Raw genomic sequence first — 15,866 nt, forward strand, 5'->3', positions numbered from 1 at the left:
TTTCTTTTGTAACCTTGGCCAGATCTGTGCCTTGCCACAGTCCTGTCTCTGAGCTCCTTGGGCAGTTCCTTTGACCTCCTGATTCTCCTTTGCTGTGACCTGCGCTGTGAGCTGTGAGGTCTTATATAGACAGGTCTGTGCCTTCCAATCAGTTTAAACATAAAAAAACATAAACATAAACAACATTAACAAAAGGCTGGCCCTCAGATAGAAGGTGACAGGAAGTGGCTTAATGAGCTTAATCTATTATTCAATAGATTTGACTGCAAACCAACTCTCCCTTCACCAGCATGTCAGTCAACCCCCCCCCCTAATTAACCAAGACCCAACTCCCACCAACCTGCAGCCATCTTCAATCTGACTGATCCTCAAGGAGTCTGAAGTGTGTAGGGAAATCAAGAGGATTAAAACAGACAAAGCTGGAGGATCTGATGGTATAAGCGCAAGAGTTCTTAAAATGTGCAGTGACCAGCTAGGTGGTATTATTATGCACATGTACAATATGAGTCTAAAGCTGGGAGTGGTACCTCAACTGTGGAAAACATCTTGTGTGGTACCAGTACCAAAGAAATCCAACCCGATGGGCTATAATGACTACCGACCTGTAGCACTGACATCCCACTTGATGAAGGTCCTAGAGAGACTGGCCCGGACACACTTACGCCCTCTAGTGAGCTCCGCTCTGGACCCCCTCCAGTTTGCTTATCGGCCAGGCATTGGGGTAGAAGACGCCATCATCCACCTTCTTCATAGAGCTCTCTCTCACCTAGAGAAACCCGGGAACACTGTGAGAATAATATTCTGTGATTTCTCCAGTGCTTTCAACATCATTCAGCCAGGGCTACTGAGGGAGAAGCTGAACCTTGGTGGTGTGGACCATCACCTGTCCAACTGGATACTAGACTACCTGACAAACCGCCCTCAGTATGTGAGAGCCCAGGACTGTGTGTCTGACACTGTGATCTGTAGTACGGGGGCACCACAAGGTCCAGCTCTCGCCCCATTTCTCTTCACACTGTACACTGCTGACTTTAGGCACAACTCATCCAGCTGTTACCTACAGAAGTCCTCCGATGACTCTGCTATAGTAGGCCAAATCACTGATGGCAACGATAGGGAATACAGAGACTTAAACTGGGACTTTGTTGAATGGTGCCAGCGGAACCAGCTCAGGATTAATGCTGGGAAGACCAAGGAGATGGTGGTGGACTTTAGTAAACGGAGAAGTGCTCCGACCCTGGTGGAGATCCAAGAGACATGCATTGAGATAGTCAAGACCTATAAGTATCTGGGTGTGCTCCTCAATAATAAAATAGACTGGGCTGATCACCTGGAGGCGCAACGAAAAATTGGGGCCAGCCTGATACAATGCTCAGCCTGAAGAACAGCACTCACCCAGAAGATGACAAATTTCTTTAATAACAAATGGAACAGCACAACGCATTTCGGACATATGGTAGTCCTTCCTCAAGTGCACAGTCACTGGCCTGGATGGCTCCAAAAAGAAATTTCTGTCATCTTCTGGGTGAGCGCTGTTCTTCAGGCTGAGCATTGTATCAGGCTGGCCCCAATTTTTCGTTGTACGTTCCCGTTCATGTAACGGTCCTGCAGCTGCTGCCCTCCACGTTATTCTACATACCCTGGACTTGCTTGCTCTCAAGGTTATTTGGGTTGTTGTGACTTCCTCACAACCCACCCAGGTGAGCAAGCACTTGTCTCTACATTTAAACCACATTTTCTTCCAGTGGTAATACACGAGGATCGGCTCAGTGTTGTTTGTTTTTTGCCCACCTGGAGGCACAGGCACAGAAAGGGCCACAGCAGACTCTACCTGCTCAGGAGGCTGAGGGCCTTCAGAGTCCAGGGGACACTTCTTAGGGCCTTCTTCAACTCTGTGGTTGCTTCAGCCATCTTTTTCGGTGTGGCCTGCTGGGGGAGCAGTATATCAACCAGGGACAGAAATAGACTTGACAGGCTGATCAGGAGGGCCAGCTCTGTCCTGGGGAGCCCCCTGGACCCAGTACAGGTGGTGGGTGACAGAAGGATACTATCCATGGTGACCTCCATGTGGGAGAACAAATCCCACCCCATGTATGGGACCTTGATGGGACTTGGCAGCACTGTAAGTGACCGTCTGCTTCACCCCAAGTGTGAGAAGGAGCTATCGCAAGTCCTTCCTTCCAACCGCGATCAGGCTGTATAATCTACATCAGACCAAGCGAAGACACTCCGCACAGAGAACTAATGATTATGAAGTCTTCCTTCTTTCTTCTTCTGTTCCTTAGCTGCTATGGACTCCTGGTATATCTTCTCTTCTCAGCATATGTGTGTCTACATCTGTAATATAGTACTGTGTATTATCCTGTATCTGTATTACTATGCCCGCTGTAACATGCTGAAATTTCCCCAATGTGGGACTATTAAAGGATTATCTTATCTTAATTAAACACAACTGGACCCCAGTGAAGGAGTAGAACCATCTCAAGGAGGATCAGAAGGAAATGGACAGAAAATGAGATAAATATGAGCGTCACAGTAAAGGCTCCGAATAAGATAATATAATCCTTTAATAGTCCCACAATGGGTATATTCAGTGATACAGTTTCATAGATGGTACAGTAGTATATAACAATAGAGTAACACATGCAAGCTCATGGCAGATAGAGAGATACTAGGAATCATAGCAACTAAAAAGAAAGAAACACAGACAGACTGCAGGATCATTTAGTTCTCTGTGCGGAGTGATGTTAATAATAATAATACAGCCCGACCGTGGTTGGAGGAAACAAGGAGGGGGGTCACAGCATGTAGATATAACAGGAAGAAATGTTTTGTTTAGTTTTTTTGCAGAGGTGGGGGACATATGCAGCTATCATGATAACATGTGGCAGTTCCTTTGGTAGGTGGTGAGATCTCCTGCTCACAGCTGATAGTTCGGTATCTTGCATCAGCACTATTGTCCATTAACCACAAAAAATGCCCCAAATGTCCTTCATCACAAGCCCTCCTCCTCCTTTCTTCTTACCACTGTGTTCTACTGCCCAGAGAGGTTTGAAGCCATCCAGGTAGACAGGGTGCTGCTCTCTTGCTAACCTTCCATAAACTCATGGGGTAGGTGGGTGATGGTGGGTTCCCAGGCTGTAACAGAGTCCCACGTGTTCACAGTAAAATAAAGAAATACCAGTCAGCTGTAGCATCTTCACACATCAGCAATAGACGCAAAAAATCATCTCCTTGAAAGAAGAAGTCCACACTTCCATGTAGGTTTCTCCTCCATGCCACATGGTGTCCATGCTGTCCTGGGGGGATGGTAACAGGCACATGTGCACACAGGAAAACTTCAGCTGATCAGGTCTTGAGTCTTGTCTATGCTTAACAATAGAAACAAAAGGAAAAAAAATACTCCACAAGGTCTTCCATTCGATTTATAGTTGCTAATTCATAGTGCTAGTTTGCTTGGTTACAGGATTCTTGAAGATACAGACAAAAAGAGTGAAAAGGAAGATAAAGGTTGCTCTCAGCTTGGAGCTCTGTATCAAGGCAGCCACTCAATGCGGCACCATCTTGAAACAAGAAGGCGCCATCTTGAAAGAAGAATACTTATGACCATGTGATATTTCAATTTTTCTTTTTTAATAAACTTATCTTATATATAACATATTAAAAATATCTACATTTCTGGGGGGTTTTTATCTGTCAAGATGGGGCTGAGTGTCCATTAGTGAGAAATAACATGAACTTTTTTGATTTTACCAAATGGCTGCAATGAAACAAAGGGTGAAATAATTAAAGGGGTCTAAATACTTTTTGTACCCACTGTAAGAAAATGACATTCTGGTAGTCTCCAAAACTCATAAAATATACCATATATAAGTCATACTTAGAGGTCAATGTCACTCAAATCAAATAAAAAAAAGCTTTATTGGCACGTCTGAACAGATATTTGGCATTGCCAAAGCTAGTAAAGTGTGGGTGGGTGAGTGGCGGGTATGGGGGGGTGGGTAGTTTGGGGTATTACAGTTCATGGAGTCTCATCTTCCTCTTGTTTGGTGACAGCTGGACACGTATTGGGCAGTGATCTCCACAGTGGCCTCTTCTTCTCCCAGTAGGATGTCAAGTTTCCTCTTCTCATCTGCAAATATGAAGTCTGGGATGTGGGCAGAGAGTCTTTGGTAGTAGACGGCCCTCACAGCTGAGTATTTGGTGCAGTGTAGCAGGAAGTGGGTCTCATCTTCTATGGCCCCCTGGTCACAGTGCTGGCACAGTCTGTTCTCCCGTGGCTTGTACGTCTGCCTGTATCGCCCCGTCTCTATCTCTAGGTTGTGGGCGCTCAGTCTGTACCGGCTCAGGGTCTGTCTGTGCTTGAGGTGGCGTATTCTCTCCAGGTAGGTGGCCATGGTGTAGTCCCTTTGTAGGGATTCGTACATGGTGAGTTTCTTGGAGTTATTTATTTTGTTTCTCCATTCTTCAATGTACCGCTCTCTGTTTGCCTCTGTGGTCGCCTTTATTTCGGCCTTGGTTATCATCTGTTGGTGTTTTTGATTTGGTGGTTGGCTGTTTGGTTGGTGAGTGTCTGGTTTGCTCAGGTGGCTTAGCCATGCTTGGTGGTGGTAGGAGTCGGGCTTGCTCCCCTGGATGTGTGCCTGGAAAGCTAGCGTCCTCTTCTGTATGGTGAGCCATAGGGGGAGTCTGCCTAGCTCTGCCCTGCAGGCCATGTTGGAGGTGTTGCGATGGACATGGAGCAGGTATTTGCAGAACTCCAGGTGGAAGTTCTCTGTTGGACTGGAATCCCACTTTGACTGGTCTGGGTAGGTGGCTGGGCCCCAAACCTCACTGCCATAGAGAAAGATCGGGGAGATGACAGCGTCAAATATCTTCAGCCAGACCCTCACCGGTGGTTTGAGGTGGTACAGTTGTCTTATGATGGCGTAGAAGGTTCTGCAGGCTTTTGCTTTCAGGGTTTCTATTGCTGCTTTGAAGCTTCCTGATTGGCTGAGCTCCAGCCCCAGGTAGGTGTAGCTGTTGGTTTTCTCCAGTGTGGAGCCGTTCAGTGTGAATTGTGGGGTGGTGGAGGCTTTATTGTGGCCCTTCTTCTGAAATACCATGACTTTGGTCTTCTTCTGGCTGATGGGTAGGGCCCATGTGGTGCTGAATTTTTCCAGCACTGACAGGCTTTCTTGGAGGTCTTTCTCAGTGGGGGCCAGGAGTAGGAGGTCGTTGGCGTATAGCAGGAACTTCACCTCCCAGTCGTTCAGGGTGAGGCCTGGGGTTGATGAGGCCTCCAGGGCTGTAGCCAGTTCATTGATATAGATGTTGAAGAGCGTTGGGCTCAGGCTACAGCCTTGTCTGACCCCTCAGGCCTGTTGGAAGTATGCTGTCCTTTTTCCATTCACCTTCACACTGCACTGGTTTCCGGTGTAGGAGCTCTTGATGACGTTGTACGTTCTTCCTCCTATTCCACTCTCTAGGAGTTTTAGGAGTAGGCCTTGGTGCCATACTGAGTCGAACGCCTTCTTAAAATCTACAAAGCAGGTGAATATCTTGCCTCTTCTGGTGTTGTGGACGTGCGTCTTGATGAGGCTGTGCAGGGTGTAGATATGGTCTGTGGTGTGGTGGTTTGGCATGAACCCTGCTTGGCTCTTGCTCAATGCTTATGGATCCTTTCCTGTACAGCTTTCTTAATATCTTTATTCCTCAGACTGTATATAATGGGGTTCATCAGAGGAGTAAACACAGTATATAGCAGGGAGAGGATTTTAACAATGATCGGTGATTTTCCTCTTGCTGGGATGACATAAACACCAAACAGAGTCCTATAGAATATGGAGACCACAATGAGGTGGGAGCTACAGGTGGAGAAGACTTTCTGTCTACCAGTATTGGATGGGATCCTTAAGACTGCCCGAAGAATAGAAGTATAAGACGCTACAATGATGATAGTTGAGATTAATACAATTGGAGCACCCAAAAAGTCAAGCTCCAAGTGGACAATAAAGTTGTCAGAACAGGAAAGTTCTAGTAAGGGAACGAGGTCACAGAATAAATGGTCAATGATATTTGGTCCACAAAAATTTAACTTTGATGGTGTTATGGTGAGAATAAATGAAGAGAAAAAACCCAAACACCAGCACATAGAGACCAATTTCAAACAAATTTCATGTGTTATCAAAGAGGTATAATGAAGGGGATTACAGATGGCCACATATCTGTCGTAAGACATCACAGTGAGGAGGAAACACTCAAAAGCTTCCGAAGCACCGAAAAAATAAAACTGTGTGAAACAACCAATAAAAGTAATGGCCGCCCCATTATACAGAAGGATGTGGAGCAAGTTGGGGACAATATTTGTGGTCAACAAAATGTCACTGATGGAGAGTTGTGAGATGAAGAAGTACATTGGAGTCCGGAGGGTTCTACTGGTGGACACCAGGGTGATGATCAGGAGGTTCCCACATAGTGTTAGATTATAAACCAGGAGGAACAGAAGGAGGAGAAAATTTCTTAATAGTTGACTGCCCTGAAATCCTAAGAGGAAAAATCCTGTGGTAGCAGTCAGATTGGTCTGCAAAAAGGATAGAAAGCAAATGTGACTGATGATGGAGTAGTGCACCGATCATTCATAATAATAAAACAAGTGGCCATACTGTGCTAATAACATAGGGATATTCACAGCATGGTATGAGAATCTTTTTCATCTCCACAAATTACAGATATCATGTTCTGTAGGTAAAGACTAGAGATGAGCGAACAGTGTTCTATCGAACACATGTTCGATCGGATATCAGGGTGTTCGCCATGTTCGAATCGAATCGAACACCGCGTGGTAAAGTGCGCCAAAATTCGATTCCCCTCCCACCTTCCCTGGTGCCTTTTTTGCACCAATAACAGCGCAGGGGAGGTGGGACAGGAACTACGACACCGGGGGCATTGAAAAAAATTGGAAAAAGTCATTGACTGCCGAAATCAGGTGACCTCCATTTTAGACGAATAGTGGATTTCAAATCCGGGTCATATGAGAATGTGAACTTTGTGACTATGAGACAGGGATAGCTGTACAGGCAGGGATAGCTAGGGATAACCTTTATTTAGGGGGGAATGTTATTAAAAATAACTTTTTGGGGCTCTATCGGGTGTGTAATTGTGATTTTTGTGAGATAAACTTTTTCCCATAGGGATGCATTGGCCAGCGCTGATTGGCCGAATTCCGTACTCTGGCCAATCAGTGCTGGCCAATGCATTCTATTAGCTTGATGAAGCAGAGTGTGCACAAGGGTTCAAGCGCACCCTCGGCTCTGATGTAGCAGAGCCGAGGCTGCACAAGGGTTCAAGCGCACCCTCGGCTCTGATGTAGGAGAGCCAAGGGTGCACTTGAACCCTTGTGCACACTCTGCTTCATCAAGCTAATAGAATGCATTGGCCAGCGCTGATTGGCCAGAGTACGGAATTCGGCCAATCAGCGCTGACTCTGCTGGAGGAGGCGGAGTCTAAGGTCGGACCTGAATGGAGACTGGTGTGGAGCGATCTTAGACTCCGCCTCCTCCAGCAGAGCCAGCGCTGATTGGCCGAATTCCGTACTCTGGCCAATCAGCACTGGCTAATGCATTGTATTGGCGTGATGAAGCAGTGCTGAATGAGTGTGCTTAGCACACACATTCAGCTCTACTTCATCGGGCTAATAGAATGCATTGGCCAATCAGCGCTGGCCAATGCATTCTATTAGCGTGAACTGAGTTTGCACAGGGGTTCTAGTGCACCCTCGGCTCTGCTACATCAGATTGCTACATCTGATGTAGCAGTGCCGAGTGTGCATCAGATGTGTAGTTGAGCAAAACTGACTCAGCACTGCTAAGTCTCTGCATTCGCATAGGAATGCATTGGCCAGCCTTCGGCCAATCAGCGCTGGCTCTGCCGGAGGAGGCGGAGTCTAAGGTCGGACCTGAATGGAGACTGGTGTGGAGCGATCTTAGACTCCGCCTCCTCCAGCAGAGCCAGCGCTGATTGGTCGAGTTCCGTACTCTGGCCAATCAGCACTGGCCAATGCATTTCTATGGGGAAAAGTTAGCTTGCGAAAATCGCAAACTGACAGGGATTACCATGAAATAAAGTGACTTTTATGCCCCCAGACATGCTTCCCCTGCTGTCCCAGTGTCATTCCAGGGTGTTGGTATCATTTCCTGGGGTGTCATAGTGGACTTGGTGACCCTCCAGACACGAATTTGGGTTTCCCCCTTAACGAGTTTATGTTCCCCATAGACTATAATGGGGTTCGAAACCCATTCGAACACTCGAACAATGAGCGGCTGTTCGAATCGAATTTCGAACCTCGAACATTTTAGTGTTCGCTCATCTCTAGTAAAGACCTTTAGAAAACAAAAAATAAATAAATAATAATTAGGATCATAAACTGTAACCAAGAAATAAAAAATATAGAACAAATTCTCAGGAGCTCTAATAAAGTAGTGAGCAACAGAGAAAAGAAAAAGTCCACACCCTCTGTAAGTGGTCACCTTAAACCATTTATAAATATGGAGCTCTGCAACATAACAACCAGCTGACATACTCGCCTCTAATACTCTCAGCGTCAGACAGGTCCCTTGACATCACGCACCCCGGAGTAACCACTGAGGCTGTGATTTGGCTTCAGAGATCACGGGGGTGGGGAGTTGTGTTTGTAGCTCACTGACATCATGATGCTTATGTTTCTTCTTTTCTTTTTTCTTTTCTGTTTATTCTTTTTTTTTTTCTTTTTTGGTAGAGTTGGAAGGGACCTCAAGGGCCATCGGGTCCAACCCCCTGCGAGTGCAGGTTTTCCTAAATCATCCCAGCTATATGTTTCTCCAGATTCCGCTTGAAGATTTCCATTGATGGAGCGCCCACCACCTCCCGTGGCAGCCTATTCCACTCTCTCACTCCCCTCACTGTCAGAAAGTTTTTCCTAATGTCTAATCTGTATCTCTTTCCCTTTAGTTTCATCCCATTGCTTCTTGTACTTCCTTGTGCTAATGAGAATAGGGGAGATCCCTCTGCACTGTGACTACCTTTCAGATATTTGTAGACTGCTATTAAATCTCCCCTCAGCCTTCTCTTCTGCAAACTAAACAGTCCCAGTTCTTTTAGCCGCTCCTCATAGGACATGGTTTGCAGACCTTCCACCATTTTGGTTGCTCTTCTCTGGACTTGCTCCAATATATCGATGTCTTTCTTGAATTGAGGCGCCCAGAAGTGTACACAGTATTCCAGGTGTGGTCTGACCAGGGAAGAGTACAGCGGAATAATGACCTCTCTTCATCTAGATTCAATGCTTGTCTTAATACATCCCAGAATTTTATTAGCCTTTTTTGCAGCAGCACCGCACTGTTGGCTCATGTTGAATTTGTGATCTACTATTATGCCTAAGTCCTTTTCCCCTATGCTATCACTTAGTTCTATTCCTCCCATACTATATATGTTTTTTACATTTCTGTTACCCAGATGTAGAACTTTGCATTTGTCCCTGTTAAATACCATTGTGTTCGCCTCCGCCCATTGTTCCAGTGTGTCTAAGTCCTTTTGAATACACTCTCTCTCCTCTCTAGTGTTGGCTATTCCTCCTATCTTCGTATCATCTGCAAATTTTATGAGTTCCCCAATAATTCCATTGTCCAGATCATTTATAAAGATGTTAAAACGTACTGGGCCCAGAACAGAGCCCTGCGGCACCCCGCTTTTGACTTTCTTCCAGTTGGATGTGTAGCCATTTAGTATTACTCGTTGTGCCCGATCATTAAGCCAGTTGTGAATCTACCGAACTGATTTTTTGTCAAAGCCATACTTAATCATTTTTTCAATAAGAAGGTTATGTGATACTTTATCAAATGCCTTACTGAAGTCAAGATATACTATGTCCACGGCATTCCCTTGGTCCAACCATTCAGTGATTTTGTTGTAGAAGGAAATCAGGTTAGTCTGACAAGATTTATTGGTCATAAAGCCGTGCTGGCTCTGGTTAATTAATGCCTTCCCATCCAGGTACTGAAGTAAATGTTCCTTGACAATTTGCTCAAAGATTTTTCCTGCTATCGAGGTCAGACTTACCGGCCTGTAATTTCCTGGATCGTCCCTTTTCCCCTTTTTGTAGATGGGGACAACATTTGCCCTTTTCCAATCTAAAGGGACCACTCCTGTTTCCCATGACTTACCGAAGATTATAGCAAGGGGTTCTGTTATTTCCTCTGCTATCTCTTTCAGGACTCTAGAGTGTAAATCATCTGGTCCTGGGGACTTGGTTTCTTGTAACTTGGCTAAGTGCTCTCTTACCAGACCTTCGCTTATAGTCAGCTTGGAGTCCTCCTTCCCCTCATCTCCATCACCATTAATGTCGATATTTCCATTAGTTTCTTGGGAGAAGACAGATACAAAATATGAATTTAGTAGCTCCACCTGCTGTTCCACCATGTTAACTGTTTCTCCTTTGTCATTCTTCAGGACTCCAATGGTCTCCTTCACTTTTCTTTTGCTTTTAACATATCCCCAAAATCCTTTTACCTTACTCTTTGCCTCTTTTGCAAGCTTCAATTCGTGTTCAGCCTTAGCTCCTTTGATGCTTGTCTTGCAGAGTCTGCAGACTGCTGTGTACTCTTCCTTAGGTATAGTTCCCATCTTCCACTTTTTGTATGTTTCCTTTTTCCTTTTTAGCAGGTTATGTAATTTTTTGGTCATCCATCCTGATATTTTTAGGTGCTTCCCATTTTTCTTCCTTCTAGGTATTGTTAGTTCCTGTGCTTTAATGATTTCCCTACGGAAGATTTCCCACCCTTCATGTGCATTTTTGTGCTTAAGAATTTTGCACCATGGAATTCTGCTAACCCTTGCCTTCAGGCTCTTGAAGTCTGCCCTGCTAAAGTCGAGCCTTGAAGTCTGTGTCTTCTCAGGTCTTCTTCTTCTTCTTACAACCCCAAACTCAAGTATAGCATGATCGCTGAATCCCAGTGTCCCTGCTACCCGTAGTCCCTCAACCATGTGCTCTTTGTTGGTTAGGACTAGGTCCGAAATGGATGTTCCTCTCGTGTTTTCTTCTACTAGCTGGGCAATGAAGTTGTCTGCTAGAGAGTATAAAAATTTGATGGAGCCTTTACTCTTGGCTGTGTGGGTTTCCCAATGAATGTCAGGGTAATTGAAGTCTCCCATGATCACTATTTCATGTTTCTTTGAGAGCGTGGTCATTTGCTGTGAAAAAATCTCATCCATGTCTTCTGTCTGTCCTGGTGGTCTGTAATAAACGCCTAGTATGATGTCCTTATCATTGTTTTTCCCTTGAATTACTACCCAAATAATTTCCAGTAGATTATCATTCTGTAAAACTGTAATTTCTGTGGAGATGTGTTCTTTTTTAACATACAATGCAACTCCACCCCCTCTTTTATTAGTTCTATTCTTTTGGAATAAGTTGTATCCTTCCATCTGTATGTTCCAATCATGCATGTCGTTCCACCAGGTTTCTGTGATGCCGATGACGTCATAGTTTTCCTTGTGTATCATCAGCTCTAGTTCTCCTTGTTTGTTTCCCATGCTTTGTGCGTTTGTGTAAAAACATTTCAGATTGTGCTCTGTTGTATCCTTTTTCGTAATTTCCTTCTGAGTATCCTGTCTTGGGTCTTCTTTACCACATCTAGTAACCTTGTTTAGTATGTCTTTTAGCTGCATGTTCTTGTCTTTCTTTTTTCTTCCCATCCCCTCTTCTTCTAGTTTAAAGCCCTTCTGATGAAGGGCCGCAAATGGTGACCCTGGAATGAGTGATGTCATCCAGGAGACCATAAGAGACTGAAAAAGGATGTCAAGAAACCTCCAAAACCAAGAAGATGCCCAGAAGAGGTGAAGCAAGGTGAGTATAACAGTCTGTTATGTTGCTCAACCTTCCCTTGGGCTTTGGTTAATCCCACAAATATTTGTAGAAAATAGGTTTGAGCGATCGGGATCGAATGGAAAATGACCGGAAATCGGATTTTTAAAACGATCCTGAAATCTCAAGATTGGCTGAACCCTAATTCATTCATAACTTAGATCTAGGGTTGAGCGATCGGGATCAGGAAAGATCGGATCCCAATCGGCGATCGAGCAAATTTCATAATCGGGATCGGATGGAAAATGATTGAAAATCGGATTTTAAAAACAATCCTGAAATCTCAAGATCGACTCAACCCTAGTCTTAACTTGGTTCTTGTGATACACTGTATAAAGAAAAGTATTGGGACATGTACACACTATACCTACAGTGGCTGATAGCTCATTCGAAGTTACTTTCCCAGTACCGGTGCTGACATCTAAAATCACACAGAACATCAAGGAGAAATAATCTGGTCCTGGTGGACTCTCACCTGATTCGGCTGTGTAGGTCCACAACAACCAGTATTGCTTATTACAGTAGATGATGGTGGGATCAGCCTGTAGATTCCTAACCGTTCCTGATCCAATGAGGAATTAAGACGTGTAGTAGAGATATAAAAAAAGTCACCCCCCCAAAAAAAAAAATGGGAGGAAAAAAAAAAGGATCCTGTGCTTACCAAAAAGCTCCAAGTCAAGGTCTTCTTTTGAAGTCCATAAAAACATCACACATTCCAAGGAAAAACAAAGCCCCTTATTCAAGTGTATGATATACAACGAGTAATGAAAGGTCTTCAATACAAGACCTGGACTTGGATCTTCTTGGTGAGAGCAGAATCTTTCTTTTTTTTCTCCTGCTTGTTTTTTTTTGGGATGACCTTGTTTTTGTACGTAAAAATAACAGGTGACGTCCCCTTGAATCTGCACAAAAGTTCTAACTCTAATAATTTACATAGACAAAGAAATTGTTACTCAGTGGATTCAGATGATTCACAACCTACAAGGACAAACTATTTATGATATGATGATCTCATTTATCTCAGCAACTGAAAATACATACAATCAAAATCTCCTATCATCCCCAAAATGGCCCAAATAACAATGTCAGAGGTTCGGCTAAAATAGTCCCTCACAGACAGGACAATAATAAGGTGATGGGTCTGGGAAGGCAAATGAAAGAAAATCCACAAATTCGGCATCAGTGTGATCATATCAACCCGGAGAATAAATTTTTCGGGGAATTGTGAAGAGCGAAAAATTGGTTTTAAAACGGTACTGGTCAAATTGCTGTTTTTTTTTTTTTTTTTTTCTTTTTTCTTTCTCCCTCTCAGAATGAGTTAATAAAAGTTAATCAATGGGGTATATGTAGGCTAAAATGGTCCAAACAAGACTTAAGCTGGGGCCACACGAGCTGGAAATGCAACGGTTAAAAAACGCAACTTTTACAGTACTTGCAAAGTGGGTTCATACAAATCCCATCCCCGCTTTGCGGAAAAAAAATCACAACGTGAACTTTCTGTTCAAAGTGCTGTGGGAGGAAATGCGATGCGTTCACGCCACGGTTGTCCTCGCAGCACTTCAGCGCGGTGTTTCCGGCCCGTGGGGCCTTAGCCTTAAGGTTATATTTATGGAAAAACAAAGTTATGGCTCTGGGTTTGCAACCACAGAAAAAGCCAAAAAGTGGTTTGGTCATTAAAGGGCAAAACAGGATGGGGATTTATGGGTTAACTCCTTCATGCCCCATAACATATATCTATGTCACTAGGATATCAGGGTCATACGGAGGGGCCCCCAGTTTCAGCCCCATCACTTTTCCTCCACGAGTTTGCAGGTTGATGCCGGGGTGCTATGGCAGTCACTTGCCTATCAATGGCCTCCTGGTCTGCCATGTGAAAAAAATTCTGCAATAGAGTTCCCCTTAGTATAAGAGTAGTAGGAAGGTATGATACGTAGGATTAATTAGATGTGTAATTATTGTAATGTAATGGAATAGGAGCGGCCTGCATTTCTCCAAGACCACCACTATACAGTGGACAGAGCGTCTAGTAAGTGAATAGTAGCCACCTGCACATGTTCCCTGTTCACTGGGCGCCGGGTGATCACAAACTGATGACATGTCCTGTGCATATTAATATTTAGAAAGGCTAAACTGACTATTTTGCTCTAGAATTTAGTGATTTAATAGCCTGTGGATAGATGAGCCATATGAAGCAATACAAAAGCCTGAAACCTTAGCAACAAAATATCATTTTTGCAGAAAAACGCATTATTGCTGCAACTGTAATGTTTCAATGTCAACCCAGGAAGCTTCTGCAGTTTCAGAGGTTTCCTGGCCGGGTCCAGTTAGCAGATGAGGCGACCTTATAGGGGACACTATAAAAGGAAACCAAGAAATAGAGAAAGGAGAAAGAAAATAAATCAAATAATTCACCAATAACATGCCCCTATCACAGGTACTAGCCGCACCCCCGACAACACAATACACAATAATAATGACAGTAACAAAGAGGAAAAACTATTTCAAAAAGCTTTTTAGTAGCACTTTGTCCTAGTAAATAAAAAAATGAAAAGTGAAAAACAGACTCGATTTCTCTCCTTGATATAAAAAGGCAGAAATAAAATCAACCTAAAAATAAAGCCCCCCCCCCCCAAAAAAAAAAAAAAAAGACGCAGAAATGAGTTGAACAAACCAAATGATAAAAATGGTACAGCCCTCAAAACCTGATGGGATCTCCAAATCCCACCTCACCTCCTGTGCGCTCGACCCGATTCAATCACATCTCATCCCCAAGCTCACTGAAGTTATCACTCCAGCCCTAATCCATCTCTTCAATCTATCCCTAACCAATGGATCCTTCCCCTCTGCCTTCAAACACGCCACTGTCACTCCTATACTTAAGAAACCGTCCCTGGACCCGTCCTCTCCTGCCAACTATCGTCCCATCTCACTGCTCCCGTACGCCTCAAAACTTCTCGAGCAACACGTCCACTCAGAACTCTCCTCCTATCTCTCTTCCAACCTGCTCTTTGACAGACTTCAGTCAGGCTTCAGACCCCGGCACTCCACTGAAACTGCCCTAACAAAAGTCACTAATGACCTGCTAACCGCCAAAGCCAAGCGCCATTACTCTGTCCTCCTCCTCCTCGACCTCTCCTCTGCCTTTGACACAGTTGACCACTCCCTCCTGTTAGAAATTCTCTCATCCCTTGGTATCTCAGACCTGGCCCATTCCTGGATCTCCTCATACCTCTCTGACCGCACATTCAGCGTCTCCCACTCGCACACCACCTCCTCACCACGCCCTCTCTCTGTAGGTGTCCCCCAAGGCTCCATCCTAGGACCCCTCCTGTTCTCCATCTACACCCTTGGCCTGGGCCAACTCATAGAATCTCATGGCTTTCAGTACCACTGCTATGCCGACGACACCCAAATATACATCTCTGGACCAGACATTACCTCCCTGCTGGCCAGAGTTCCAGATTGTCTAGCGGCCGTAGCCTCCTTCCTCTCCTCCCGCTTTCTCAAACTCAACATGGAGAAAACAGAGTTTATCATCTTCAGCCCATCCTGTATGGCCCCTCCACCTGACCCATCTATCAAAGTTAATGGAACCCCACTTACCCCTGTCCCACAGGCCCGATGCCTTGGGGTAACCCTGGACTCTGACCTATCCTTCAAACCACATATTCAAACCCTCAACACCTCTTGTCGCCTCCAGCTCAAGAACATCCACCGAATCCGCTCCTTCCTCACCCCAGAAACTACCAAGATGCTCGTCCAGGCCCTCATAATCTCCCGCTTAGACTACTGCAACACCCTTCTGCATGGACTCCCGGCAAACACTCTCGCCCCCCTCCAGTCCACCCTAAACTGTGCTGCTCGCTTAATCCACCTCACCCCCCGATCTTCATCGGCTGCTCCCCTCTGCCAGTCCCTCCACTGGTTACCCATAGCCCAGCGAATTGAGTTCAAGCTACTAACGCTAACATACAAAGCCATCCACAAC

General features: G+C 44.8%; 1 protein-coding gene across 1 annotated transcript; it reads right to left on the reverse strand.

Annotated features, from left to right (window-relative positions):
- Positions 1-3,718: 3,718 nt before the first annotated feature.
- On the reverse strand, positions 3,719-12,585 carry LOC142204272 (olfactory receptor 5G9-like). Its single transcript, XM_075275581.1, has 5 exons — positions 12,540-12,585; positions 12,354-12,440; positions 12,250-12,299; positions 5,762-6,562; positions 3,719-3,760 (listed from the first exon to the last, which is right to left on the reverse strand). The coding sequence occupies exons 1-5, from the start codon at positions 12,583-12,585 to the stop codon at positions 3,719-3,721; spliced, it is 1,026 nt and encodes a 341-aa protein (XP_075131682.1).
- Between the last annotated feature and the right edge of the window lie 3,281 nt (positions 12,586-15,866).

Source organism: Leptodactylus fuscus, chromosome 5, assembly GCF_031893055.1.
Source record: "Leptodactylus fuscus isolate aLepFus1 chromosome 5, aLepFus1.hap2, whole genome shotgun sequence".
NCBI lineage: Eukaryota > Metazoa > Chordata > Amphibia > Anura > Leptodactylidae > Leptodactylus > Leptodactylus fuscus.

What these genes read in the sequence shown, in the direction of transcription:
- LOC142204272 (XM_075275581.1), bottom strand. Translation starts at nt 12,585, where the DNA reads ATGTTTTTATGGACTTCAAAAGAAGACCTTGACTTGGAGCTTTTTG. An exon ending in CCTTGACTTGGAGCTTTTTG is followed by an intron (nt 12,441 to 12,539) that starts GTAAGCACAGGA and finishes TCATTGGATCAG; the next exon opens with GAACGGTTAGGAATCTACAG. An exon ending in GAGGAAAATCACCGATCATT is followed by an intron (nt 3,761 to 5,761) that starts GTTAAAATCCTC and finishes GTTTCATTGCAG; the next exon opens with CCATTTGGTAAAATCAAAAA.